Source organism: Parus major, chromosome 8 (genome assembly GCF_001522545.3).
Source record: "Parus major isolate Abel chromosome 8, Parus_major1.1, whole genome shotgun sequence".
NCBI lineage: Eukaryota > Metazoa > Chordata > Aves > Passeriformes > Paridae > Parus > Parus major.
In genome coordinates, this window is record NC_031777.1 from 24,753,686 (window position 1) to 24,766,761 (window position 13,076).

General features: G+C 41.9%; 1 protein-coding gene across 7 annotated transcripts in view; it reads left to right on the forward strand.

Moving 5' to 3' along the window:
* The window catches only part of ELAVL4 (ELAV like RNA binding protein 4), an 80,803-nt gene that overhangs the window by 58,623 nt on the left and 9,104 nt on the right, over positions 1-13,076 (forward strand). For all 7 annotated transcript variants that reach the window (XM_015635930.3, XM_019007626.2, XM_033516459.1 and 4 more), the window contains exons 3-5: positions 2,231-2,334; positions 12,293-12,446; positions 12,820-13,045. In XM_015635930.3, the coding sequence (XP_015491416.1) occupies positions 2,231-2,334; positions 12,293-12,446; positions 12,820-13,045 (484 nt within the window). The remainder of the gene's footprint in view (positions 1-2,230; positions 2,335-12,292; positions 12,447-12,819; positions 13,046-13,076) is intronic.

The following is a 13,076-nucleotide window of genomic DNA, read 5'->3' on the forward strand; positions in this document are numbered from 1 at the left end:
GGTATTTGTTGTCCTTCACCATGGAGAAAATATATTAATCTGCTGCCAGTTGGTAGTGAGAATGAGAGATGATGATATTTAGATAACTTGAATGTTACTGGGGGACTCAAAAAAGGGTTCTGTGTAATTGTAATCTCATTATTTTCTTGTTTTGCCATTTATTTCCCTTTCTTACTGGTAGTGCTGTGTGTGAGTTTGCTGTCCATGGTGTCTCTTGTGCAAGTATTTTCAGAAGTGAGAATGTTTGTTTCTGTGGGAGATTGTTGCAAAACAGTGTATACATTGTAGAGGTTGATCAGTCCATGTGCCTTGAGAATGAATAGCAGTGGCTGGACATGGAAGCCCAGGATCAGCCATGGGACATAAATCCCAATCTCACATCACCTACTCCTGCTTTCCTTGTACCTCTGAAGTCCAGAGATGATTAACAGGAAAAGGATACAAACAGGTTATCCAAGCTCTGATCCTTGAGTCTCCTTCCCCCCAGAAAAATATGTTTGTTTCCTAGATAATCGCTTTCCTCTCCCTAGGATTGTTTAGGATTAAATATATCAAAGATTTGATATGTTTGGAGGCACAGGGATTGGGGCTGGATAAAATACCTCAGGTAGGCAAGCAGAGGAAGGCATGGCAGGGAAAGTATCTCTACAGTATTTCTGCTCCAGGCTTTGTGCTCAGCCAGACTTCAGGTCATTCTTGGTTAATGTCATGTAACTTGGGTAAGAATATTTTTGTTGAGATTAGTTCAGCTCTCCAGGAAGACCAAGTACATTTTTATACTTTTTTCTCAAGTTAAATTGATGGGATGGAATTGCTCCCTCGCTGTATTGTATGTTAAAATAGCCATTTCTTATCCTTAAGCCTGCATGTGGGCATTTCAGGCATGAACTGCAGTGTTTCCATGGATTTTTAAAGCCTTCCATTGCATAGTTAGCAGCTTTTAGGGCTTTGATCTGATTTCGTAAGACAGAAGCGCTCCCTGTATTTGTGTTACAGCAAACGCTGTATTTTTGGTGGCGTCTGACTTTGAGAAACACACAGATGCTTTTTTGTAGTCCAGGAGACAAAGAAACAAAGCTTTGTGCTGGGATGCAGGATCTGTGCCTCCAGGGGACATCAAGGCACTTGGTGTGCAGCTGCCTTCCCAACCTCCCCGTCCTCCTGGTGAGCAGGAGCTGGGCTGCTGCTTGCTGCTCCTGTGGCTAGAAATCTCCACAAATGCTGCTCCTCTCCTTGGGAGGGATTTTCACGTGTTTCCTTTCTCACTGCCTGTGAGCAGGAGCATTTTGATCCCCTGCACATCAGTGGCTGAGAGAGAGGTGGATTTTTGGCTTGCTGTGCTCCAGATTCACAGGAGGGTGTATGAGAAGGAGCATGGTGGGAATACAGGGCCATTCACCTGTGCCTGCTTGGGCTATAGCTGATTCTTGAAATGTGATTATCTGTGTGTATCTCTAAGTTCATATCCCTTTACAAAAAAAAAAGCTTTGTTTTCCAAACATGCAAAACAAGTTCAGTAGGATGCTGGAAGGAAGGGATCTGGAAGCGGCTGTCTGTCACGTTGCATTAATAGAATTGGTGCTGCAAAGCCACTGCTTGGGCATTGGGGAAAGATCGCTGTGGAGTGGGATCTCACAGCCCTGTGTGTGTCCATGATCCCTGGAGTCCCTCACCCAGCTGCAATTTGGGCTGTCCCTTCTCCTATTTACTGGCTGCTCACTGAGCAGTAAAACAAGATGTAAAGATGGTTTTCTGTTCCTCAGCTCCTTCAAGTGTAAAAATGCAGTTTCCTAATTTGGGGGTTTAAATACTTCAAGACTTGTTTATAAACAAGCAGCAAAATTATGTGTGTGTTTATTTAATTCTAAGAGGTGGCCTTGTTACTGACAGGTCAGCCAGTTATATTTATTAGGAGCTCAGCACAAAACTATTACACAATTCTGTTGCTGTCAAGCCTCATAGGTGCTTTTCAGTTAACTCCTGGGGAAGGGAGGGCAAGGGGTTGCTGCTTCTTGTTCTTACAGAAGGATCTTTAGAGCAGCAATTTAAAGTTATGATGGCTCCCCCTGTATTAAGGAGACAAAGAAATGGTGAAAAACAGCATAGAGATTGTAAGAGAAAGCAGGGATGAAGTAAACAGTGTAAGAAAATTGTGCTTCCACTCTTGGAAAGTTGTTCCTGTGCTAAAAAATACTGAGTCCTTTTTTCTTTATTTCTTGTGTTTCAACAGGGCAGAGTTTAGGGTATGGATTCGTTAACTACATTGATCCAAAGGATGCAGAGAAAGCCATTAACACTTTAAATGGACTCAGACTCCAGACCAAAACCATAAAGGTAAGACAATATAAAATGCCTTTTGCTCAGTTCAGGAAGGGGAGAAAGTAGTTGGAACTGTTTCTGGCAATTTCATCACTATTTTATTCTCCATTGTGAGGGGGTTAACGAGCTCCTCCTTGGAACAATGAGCAGACATGCAGAAGATGAAATCTCTCTTCTCAGAAATTGCTGCTATTGTTAAAGAGAGGGGAAAGTAACAGGAAGCTCTTTAAAGCATGACAGTGAGGCTTAAATGTAGAATAAAACAGCCAGAATGATACCATTATTCATAAACAGGTGAAGTATGTGGTGGTGTATTCACAAGTTACACGTTTCCTTATGTTTTAATGGGAAATACTTTGTCACAGAGTTCTCTTTTAGTGACACTCCTGTCATTATCAGGTGTTGAAAGCATGTTTCTTGCAAGTTATAATACGTCATTCTCAAAAAAAAAATTTTCATAATTTCCACATCCTTAATTTGATTTATTATTTTAAAAGCTGGAGGCTTCCCACTGAAGTCTCTTATTTCATTGTTTGTAATAGACCATTAGTTATTCAATGACCTTCTTTAGTGGTCTCACAAGAAAAGCAAGCTTCTACACTGTCACAGTATTTGCTGCATGGCTGATAAAGCTGCTCTGAAACAGCTTACAGAAGATTTCCACATCCCAAATTTTGACAAATAATACAGCTTAAGGGATGTGAATCAAAAAATTGAAGGGGAACAAACTGCAGATCAGATTCAAATTATCTGAAACTGCTTTGATCATTTTTTTGAATGCTGGCTTTTGATTTGCACCATTTTCTTAATTTTTCTTCTGTACTTAATTTGTATTTCAAAGCTAAAAATGTTAACATAAAAATAGAATTTTTTACTGTACTGAATATTGGTACAAGTAGTGTCAGTGATGTTGTATCTTGCAAAAAAGATGCAACGTAACATGGTCAGTACTGTAGGTTTTGGCATTCTGGCTAAATATTGTGGTTTGGACAAAGTGGTATTGCCTGAAGCAAAAATATTTATTGGATTCTGGTGTATTTCTAAGGATTGTTTCAAGCAAGTTTTTCCCCTGATGTGTTTGATCAGTGAAGAGCAGAAGTGCTGAGCTGAGGGTTATGAAAGTGGTGGAGCAGCTGCACAGATTTTATAGAAAAGGCTGCTTGCAAGCCTCCCTCAGACCATCCAGGTTCCATCCCACAGATAGGCATGTGGGCCATACATCAAAATGCTCACAGTATGGTTTTGCAGAGTTAATGGAAACACTTACAGGAATATGTGAGGCAAGGCAGCAAAATCTACCATCTTATCAACTGCTGCAGGTGGAAATGCAGGCTTGGACTCAGCAGTTTCCACTTACAGCAAAAAGTTGCTCTCCAAATTGCTTTTAAAGGCACATTATTGGAGGAAAAAATATTTTGAAAATACTTATTAAAAACTCAGTAGAGCTTGAAAAATCTAGATCACTTTTTCATGCAGCACATGTATATTTTGAACATTATTCAGCCTTAGGAAGGAACTGCATTTTGTGTCCCTAAGTACCTCTGTTGCTTTGCTTCTGTTTTTCTTTTTTGTGAACCAGAGAAATGCTATTGCATTCATAATATTTCAAGGTTACAGGGAGCTTATGCTGTAAAAGCCCTCCAGAAACTGCAACCCACAGCAATTACTATACATTTCTCACATGCAAAATTAAACCATTGTGCCTTTCTTTGTCATCTGTGGTAAGACAGCTATTCTCTGGGAACTTCCTATGCAAAATCTTACTTTGTGGTACATTTTTTTAATTCAGTAAAGATTTTAGAAATTCAGTGATTTGTTTGTTTTGGGGTTTTCATGTTTATTAATATAGCTGGTAGACTGGTGTAGAATAAAGGACATTTTGAGAGGGGCTCTTGAAAGCTGTTAAAATTTAATAATAAGCAGAGAGATTTATTCAATTTACATGCACAGGAGCTGCATAAGTTCTTCTATGACTAAAAGGAAGCATAGGGTTTTGAAGGGTTTTTTTAATAAAATTTGGTTTATGCAGTTGCCTAAAACAAACCCAAGGGAGCCTTCTATCCCAACAGCCAAAGTTTTGGCCACAGGGACATCTAATCAGCAGTTTCCAACCCAATTTTCCATTGCAGAATTGCATATGATTGCCTCACCTTTACCCCTTTGGTTTTTTTTTGTATTTTTAATTATGCATTACTTCTGGAAATGCTGATAAATTGGGTCTGCTTTCCCTACTGCTGTGCAGTGGGGATGGTTTCCCAGTGTTCAGGCTGAGGGGTAAATCAGGTGTATTTGGTGCTGGCAGGGGCATTTGTGTTGCTGGAGAGATCTCTGGTTTCCAGAGGATTTCAAGGTGGTGAGGAGCAGTACTCAGCACTGCTGAACCTCCTCACTTGCCTGTTTGCCCTTTTGCTGTTTTCCAGCATCTCACTGTCATTCTTTGTAAGGCTGAAGTAGTTAAACTTGTAGAAATACTATATTTAATTATCAGACCAAATTACTTTAGCTACAGATGCCCTTTACAGTTACTAAAAATGCACTGTTGGTGCGTTAAAAAAACTTCTCTCAAGAGAAGATCTAGAAAAGAATTTAGTGGCCTATAGTTTTATAGGGTAAAACATATTTAGTAGAATAACATTGAGCTGGAAAAGTACTGAATGTTATTTTGTTCTGCTTTCTTCATGAGTGTGACTGGGTTTTTTTGCCCCAGAATGAATCTGTAAATATGTTATTGATGGATGGGCTGAACCTTGGCTCCTGTTCATGTGTGTTGGGTAGCTGCAGTCCTGCAGGTAGAATTTCTGTGGCTGCCTTTTGGAAGCTGTTTTGATGGAAAGTTGAAATGAGTAATCTGTGAAAGCCCTTTTACAGTGGCAAATTGCTTCTGCTTGCCAAGGTCACTGTGGTCCTACTGGCTGTGTCCCATCTGTGTCGTGGGCTCTGCTGTTCTTTGCACCTAGACTGAATATGAGGTGGCTCTTGGGACTTGTATTTGCACTCATTTTTTGACCCTACAAGGCTTAATTCCTGTTTAAAAATAATATGTATGTTTTATGCATGTGGCCCCAAATGCTGTCCTTTTCACTTCTGTAACATTTCTGTGGCAGCTTAATGTTCTGTCTCCTGATGCCATGTAGTCACAGGAGGAACTGGCTTAATAGCAGGATCAGCAGAACAGCCAGGCACAGTCGGCTCTGATGTGTGGACCAAAATAACTGAAGAAATGTTCTTTTTATTCTGTCATTGTTATGATAAATAATCACTTTTCACTCTAGCAGCTAAAATATTTATGTGCATTTTATTTAAGTCAATGATGCCCTTTCAAGTCAAAGTTGAGAGGTGACGATTTACAGAGTATCTATTTGGGAAAAGCATTGGAGGGAATGTTGTGTTTGGTGGTAATAGGTTATACACATTTTGTTCTTCCTCAACTGATCATAGTGCATATTTTATTTACGCCATTTCATAGCAGCATCATCTTCTTGTGAAGGAGAAAAGCTTCACTTTATTTTTACAGCTAAAGCTTGACATAATTCTGAAAAACAGTTTAGAATGAGGGAAGAGACAGTGTGTGTTGAAATAAATATATATTCCAGAAATTGAATCTATTTTTAGAAATTAAATTTGCCCATCCATAAAAGCATATGAAAGGTCACTGCTGCTGTTGAAGATTGCTTGGCAATTCAGTTGCATCAAATATCAGAAGGAAAATAAGATGTGTGATGCATGGGGTACAGATTGTTTAAACTGCTGCTTTGCCCTGAAAAAAGGACAGCGCCTGAAAGGATGCGAAGGAAGTGTTTTACAATTTACTTGGGGATTCAGGTGACCTGGCTTCACTGGAACAAGGGCAGAATGGTTTTGAAAGGAAGTTTGAAATCTAAAAAGAGCCAGTGACCCCCTGAAGCGCAGTCTTGTGCACCCCTCTCTTCCTTTTTCTCTGTTGCCTGATAAATAGGTTTGCTCCTTCCTTCCCTCACAGGAGCAGGTACATGCTGTGACACTGCTGGAGCAAAGGGAGATGGCCCCAGAGAGGGGAGAAGGAATCTGGGTTCTCTGAGCCCTTGATAACCTCCAGTTTTTAAATCCATCATATCTATCTGATGGTAAAATACTAGATGGATAAGATGATTCCTCTGTGCTCAGAGGCCTTTTCTAGTTAGTTTTATATTCAGTTTAGTTGAATAAATAGTATGGAGTTCTGTATTTCTGCTTTACTCCCCACTTTTGATCAATAGGTCTGGATGGTCCTAGTTTAAAATACAGAGAATAAGGATGTGGGAGGAAGTAATCTTGCTTTTTCTGAAAATAAAGTAGTAACATTACTGCTGAAAGATCTTGGTTTCTGTGGCATTTTTCAAAATGCCAGCCATTTCCACAAAACTCAGGCTCTAAATCTGTCCATGTTAATTTTTGTAATTGTCCACAAAACTACAAACCATCCTGTCACTGTAGGGTAACCAAATAACAGCAGCCTCAGATTTCTCTGTCCTACAAAGTCATTTGTCAAAAAGATTGCCTTCCAGCCGTGCTGGGCGGAGGAGGCGGCGCGGGAAGCACGGGGCAGGAGGAGGAATTGCAGCAAGGAATGCTGAGGAAGAGACCTGCATCTCCTGCACCCCATCCTAGACTCCTTGGGAAGGTGTGGGGGAAGCTCAACACAATTTGGGTTGCAGCCAGAAAGCTGTGGGTTGTTGGTAGTGATGGTAGCAGAGCTCTGGTGTTGGGTGCCCTTGGTGCAGCACTCGGCCAAAAGCTGGTGTTATCCAACAGTGTTCTTGCCCAGCCAGCCTGCTGGACACTGCCTGCAGCCTCCACTGAACACATGGCATGTGGTGCAAGGCTGGCTGGTAAGGAGAGGGTGTACAGAGAGATCAGGGCAAAGCACAGGGGGAGCTTGGATGCTCTGAAAGGAAGAAATGGAAGGTTGTGGTGTTGGAAGACACTGGGAGTAGCTGAATACATTTGACTGCAGCAAGGAGGGATTTGCATTTTTTAGTGTCTTGTGTGCAGTGCCCTTTTTTTCCCTTTACTGGAAATTCACATTATAGGCACAAACTGCAGATTTGGGATGTAGCTATTTTATAACTGCTTCTAAAATTGAAGTAACTACTTGTTCTCTTTGATGGTAGCTCACACAGAGGGGTCGTCTGCTGTGGCTGCTGCTTCCCAAGATAAAGTCTTGGACAAGAAATTCAAAGATGCCACAGACCTGGAAAGCCTCAACTAAGTTTATTCCCATTTTGCTCTTTAGGACCCTCTGTCAGTGTAACCCTTTGGACTTGGTATTGCTTATTAACAAACCCTCCCATTGTGCCTGCGATGATACTGGTGCTCAGAGGACCTTTCAGTGCTGCATTTGAAGGTTCAGCTTTGCTTCTGCTGCGTTCAGGAGGCACCAGAGGGGTCTCTGCCTCTTAATTCCATCCATCTTTTCTTAATTGTGATTACTTTTTTCCTGCCTCAGTTTTGCCAATGAGTTCTTTTCATTCCACAGAGCCAGAGCAATTATTTCTCTTAGCCTTGCTCTTGATACAGCCAAGAGTGTTTCTAGGCTATTATCTATAGATGTCTTTCCTGAAATGATGGGATAGACCATTGTACCTGCAATTATAATTAATCTCTGTAAAATGGCATTGAATTGCTCAACAGTAAAGTGCATCGTCACTCCCCCCATCCCCCAGCCAAGGGCTTAGGGAAGAGAAAGGACAGAGCAGTGCAGGCATCAGATGTGAAAGTATTCCAGATCCTGGTCTTCAGCCTCTGGACCAGAGGGCTTTTGTGTTTGATTGTTTTGACAAAGCACAGAGCTTTCACGGGAGGTTGTTTTAAATCTGGTTTTGCACAGAATTAGGACACAGTTGAGGGTCTGGAAGTGGCTGTGGGGAAATGTTTCTTTCTGCCATAGCCCATTCACTGGTGCTAAGCAGATTTTACTTCTAGTTCTGGATGTGCATTAAACAAGTGAGACTGTGCTTTATTTACCTGTGTGAGGCTTTTGAGTGCTTGTGTTAAAGCACTTCCAGTCCCTACCAGTGGGATAAAGGACAGCAGATGAGGGAAGGGTTGTCCCCATTCTAAACTGGACTTGAGGCAGAAAAAAGCCAAGTGACTCACCCCAAAAAATCATATAAGAAATCCTGTATCTCAGAGTGTCACAAAAGGACAAAACGAAGTCTCTGTATTAAGGTCACCGAGAAGCCTGATGTTTTAGAATGTTACACAACTTTTTGAAAGCTGCCCAGGGAGTCACTGACTGCACCTCAGCTCTTTGTGGCTGGAGAGGTGGTCCCAGGGACTGCAGGTGCCCAGGGTGGTTGGCTGGGTGGTCCTTGGGTGCCTGTGCTGTGCCCTCATTCAGGCTCCTGCATGGTTTCCCGTTCTCCAGGTGAGGAACGGTAGATGCAGAGCAAGATACATCTCAGAGAAGGTTGGTACCTGCAAAATGAGCTGCTTGGTTCCTGCTCAGGTGTGTCCAGGGCAGGGTGGCTCTGCTGGTCAGAGCCAGGAAAGACACGGAATGCTGGCATCATTCCAGGAAAGGATGATGCAGTTCCTCCTCAGAGCAGACCACAGCTAAATTTTACAAGGAGGCTTCTAGAAATGGACTTTGTTTGAGAATTCCAGGAATAGCACAGGAGCTGAAGGCTGCTCTTACAGGGAGCAGCAGTGAAGTGGTTAAGTGTCAGTGTTCAAATGTTGCTTGTTCCATAAGACAAATGGGATGCGTTCATGCCTCTGGGTGCCTTTGCTGTGGGCTCTGGCTTGGAAAGGCCAGACCGCTTCAAATTATGTTCTGAAGAGTCTCGAGGTTAGTAATTCTTGAAAAAGTTTTCTATATGGGAAAACTGGTAGAAAATCAATAGGGAAGATAATTACTTGAATTTGGAGATATATTGCGTGCATCTGAACAAAAATGTGCTTTTCCATGGAAGATACAAAATGCTGGACATTCTGATGCTGCAGTGGTGTTGGGAGGCAGTGGTGCAGCCTCTGGAGATGGGTGTTTATTATGAAGAGAAGCCCTTAGACAGGCTAATGCTCAATGTCAGATGAGAAATGTCCTGTAAAATGTTTTTCATAGTTATTATATATATATTTATAGAAACTAACATCTGAGGCAAGCCATAAAATGAATTGTACAATATTTTATTTTCTTCCTTGCAAATTTGACTGCAGAACTCCTAAATGATCTTATGCAGTGAAATCCAACACCATGGTTCGACCTTCAACCATTGTACGAGCGGACAAACATTTTAATGCTGAGAAATGCCTGGGTCAAGCAGTAGTTTGGTGTTCTCCAGCTCATTATTTGAATTCTTTGTGGTGCCTAGGCTTCCATACTCTTTTCTTCTTTCAACGCTCTGTTTCATTACAGGGTGCTAACACTGCCGTGAGCAAAGGAAGGGAAAAAAAAATCATTTTTAAATGTGGATATAAAGAATTAATGCAGCGTCCTCACCCAGCGCTTTGCAGTTTGCAGTGATAAAATGGGAGCTGCTTTTTGCTCCCATTTTAACTTGCACAGCATAAGGAGCTTCTGGTGTGATGGAGGGTCAGGGTGGGCGATTTCTTCCTTTGATAGCTCACACACAGGAAGACATCCCGTCCTCAGCACTAACTGAATAATAGCTTGAAAGCAGGATGGCACACTCTAACCGATCGATTTGTCATTGGCTGACCTCAGAGGGAAGATGAAAAAGATTCAAAAGCAGATAAATAATTGACATTACTAGCCTTGAGTCCATTCAGCTCCGCAACCTTTTCTCCTTGATATTAAAGACGGCTGAGTTGCTTTTGGCAGCTTCTTTCTTTGGCTCAGGCTCCCCTGCAGCCTGAATGTTTGATTGCGGGAGGAAATAAAAACTAGACCTGAGCAGTGATAGGTGTTCATGTGTGCTGTGCATGGAGGGTTGGGAGTGAGAGCCTCTCCTTCCTCTGCCTGCCTGCAAGGCCCACGAGAGCAGAGAGCTTTCTCTAGGTGGAAGTGTGTGTATATATATATAAAATGTCAGGCACTCATTGCTCTGGGAAGTAGTGTTTTTGCATATCCCAATACTTTTCATCCGCCTTGTAACTTGGCATTTGGTTAATGAATGTGCCAGAGTGAGAAACCCAGAGGAAACCCCTGGCTGTTTTCCCAGGAACTTTATTCATTTTGCTGTTCTCAGTTTTAAGGAATAGGTAAGATCCCTACCCTCACCCCAGAGAGGCTCTTAAATGTTTTTTAAACTGTTATTCCTAAAGTAGGTTAAACTGTAGGTGCCTGAACTCTCACGGTACCCTTTCAAGGTGAGGCATTTGCCGAGTGGGGAAGGAGAGCCTGCTTTTCCAAATGCCCCAGCACCAAACCAAGCTGCAGGTGAAAGCACCATGTTCTTATCCTTGGTGTCCCCTAGGGCCTGGGTTGAGCTTTGTTGCATAAAAGCCACGTGGTGCTGTCCATGAGTGTTGTGGTCCTGGATCCATCAGAGGGGCTCTCAGGACCAGCAGGGAAGTGATGGAAATGCTGCATCCCATCAGGAGCTTATGGGCTGTGGCACGAAATCATTTCTACGCCAATATTCTTCTTCTCAACAGCTGAAGGTTTCTCTGCTCCTCATGTCTGCTTCAGCCTTTGTGCTGTGTGCCTGAGCTTGCCTCCATTGATGCAAATGTTTCATCTAACTTCCATTTCATATTTCTTTCCCTGAATTTTCCACTTCCTCTCTCCAGCCCTATCTGTAAATGTTAGATTTAAAAGGTTACAAACGTGTAAGTTAGAAAGAAATTGGTAAAAACCTTAAAATCTAGCATCTTTAGAGTTTGTCTGCTATTATGCAGAGAAGATTGTGGAAGCAAATATTAGTCATTAACATAATTTTCTGTGTTGAGTCAACATCTATTTTTAGGTGTGGAGCGCATAAAGACAACTTTGACACATAAAACACAGACATCCATTTGACATCATCTGTGTTCAGGCTGAGGGAAGAGGGAAAGACAATTGCTGAATGTATTGTATTCGTGATGGGAACCCCCCCACTTCCTTCCTAGACACATTTTAAGACATAATGCGGGAAAGTACTGATCTGTTTATATTGAAATAAATCAAAATGAAGTGCAGAATATTCAGCTTGGGTTCCATGGCTTTTTCAGATGTGCTGCAAAGTTCACAGATCAAATTCATGATCTGTGCTGAATATTTGCCATTAGGAAGCATTTTTATGATGTTAAATGTGTTTATTCTAAATGTATATATTATTTTTAAAGTGCAGAAGGCTTTTTATGCACCTATTATAATTATAAATCTGATTCATAGGTAGAAGAGCAGTTAAGAGCCTTGAATTAGTAATTTTCCAACAGCACACATGCAGCGCCACAGCTAGATTTTCTTGTTTGCTTGGTCATAATATTTTATGGTCTGGTTCTGGGCTTTGTAATGCAAGGGAACTTCTTGTGATAAATTGCAGATCTGACAATGAGTGTCAGTCTACAGCTCCCTGAGCAGATGTTCATTTAGTCTAATTTCACCAGTACTTTACTGTTCATCCAGAACAGATCTTGCCAGCTCAGGATGCAAACACAAAGAGAGAGAGCACAAAAGATCACTCCACAAATAACCTGATCTGTTTCAGACCCTTGGAGGGGGAAAACGAAAAACATGCAGGGACCTCAGTGTGTGAGGCCAGCTACAGCAAATCATCCACACCCCACACCCATGGGGGCCAATTTACAAAGCCACACGTGGAAAGTTGCACATTAATCCACCTCTGAACAAAAGTTATTTTATCACTGCACATCAAGAACCTTTGTGTCTGTTTTAAGTCCTCTGTAGCTGCTCCTTTGTTCCTCCAGCCTTTCCTGGCTCTGCTGGTTTTACAGAACAGGTCCTGTCTGAACTGCAGGGTTATGTCTTGTGAAAGAACAGAACATTTTCTGTCCAAAATGCCAAGGGTGGCTGTAGCTCTCTAACACTCCTCTCCTTTTCTCTCCCTAGGTGTCATATGCCCGTCCAAGTTCAGCATCCATCCGGGATGCGAACTTGTATGTCAGCGGCCTTCCCAAAACCATGACCCAGAAAGAATTAGAGCAGTTATTCTCACAATATGGGCGCATCATCACCTCACGGATTCTGGTTGATCAAGTCACAGGTTAAAAGAAAACTTTTCTTGATACGTGCATGTGTTTCTGGAAGTGGCAAAATTGCTAATGTCTGCAGCTGGGGGTTTTTTTTGACTTTTAGTATAAAATGCGATACCTGTTTCCTTATAAATGTAACTGGAAGTACAACTGCTGGGACTATCAAAATACAGAATATTGTTTACTTAAAATCATTGTTAGATGCGGTAAGGGCCTTGACTTTAGAGATTATGGATTGGGAAGAGGATTTTTCTTTACAGGACTTCTCTTAATTTGAAATCCACTTACTGTGTCAAGTCGAACCCAGCATTCAGTTCATGTTTGTTTCATAGATTGAGGCTGTTGCTACGAATATTCATCTCTTCACATGTTTTTACTTCCCAGGGGTTTCTCGAGGTGTGGGATTTATCCGTTTTGATAAGAGAATAGAGGCAGAAGAAGCCATAAAGGGACTAAATGGCCAGAAGCCTAGTGGTGCTACAGAACCAATTACTGTGAAGTTTGCCAATAACCCCAGCCAGAAAACAAGCCAGGCACTCCTTTCACAGCTGTATCAGTCTCCCAACAGACGCTACCCGGGACCACTTCACCACCAGGCTCAGAGATTCAGGTAATTACCTGGAAAAGAACTGAAATTCCAC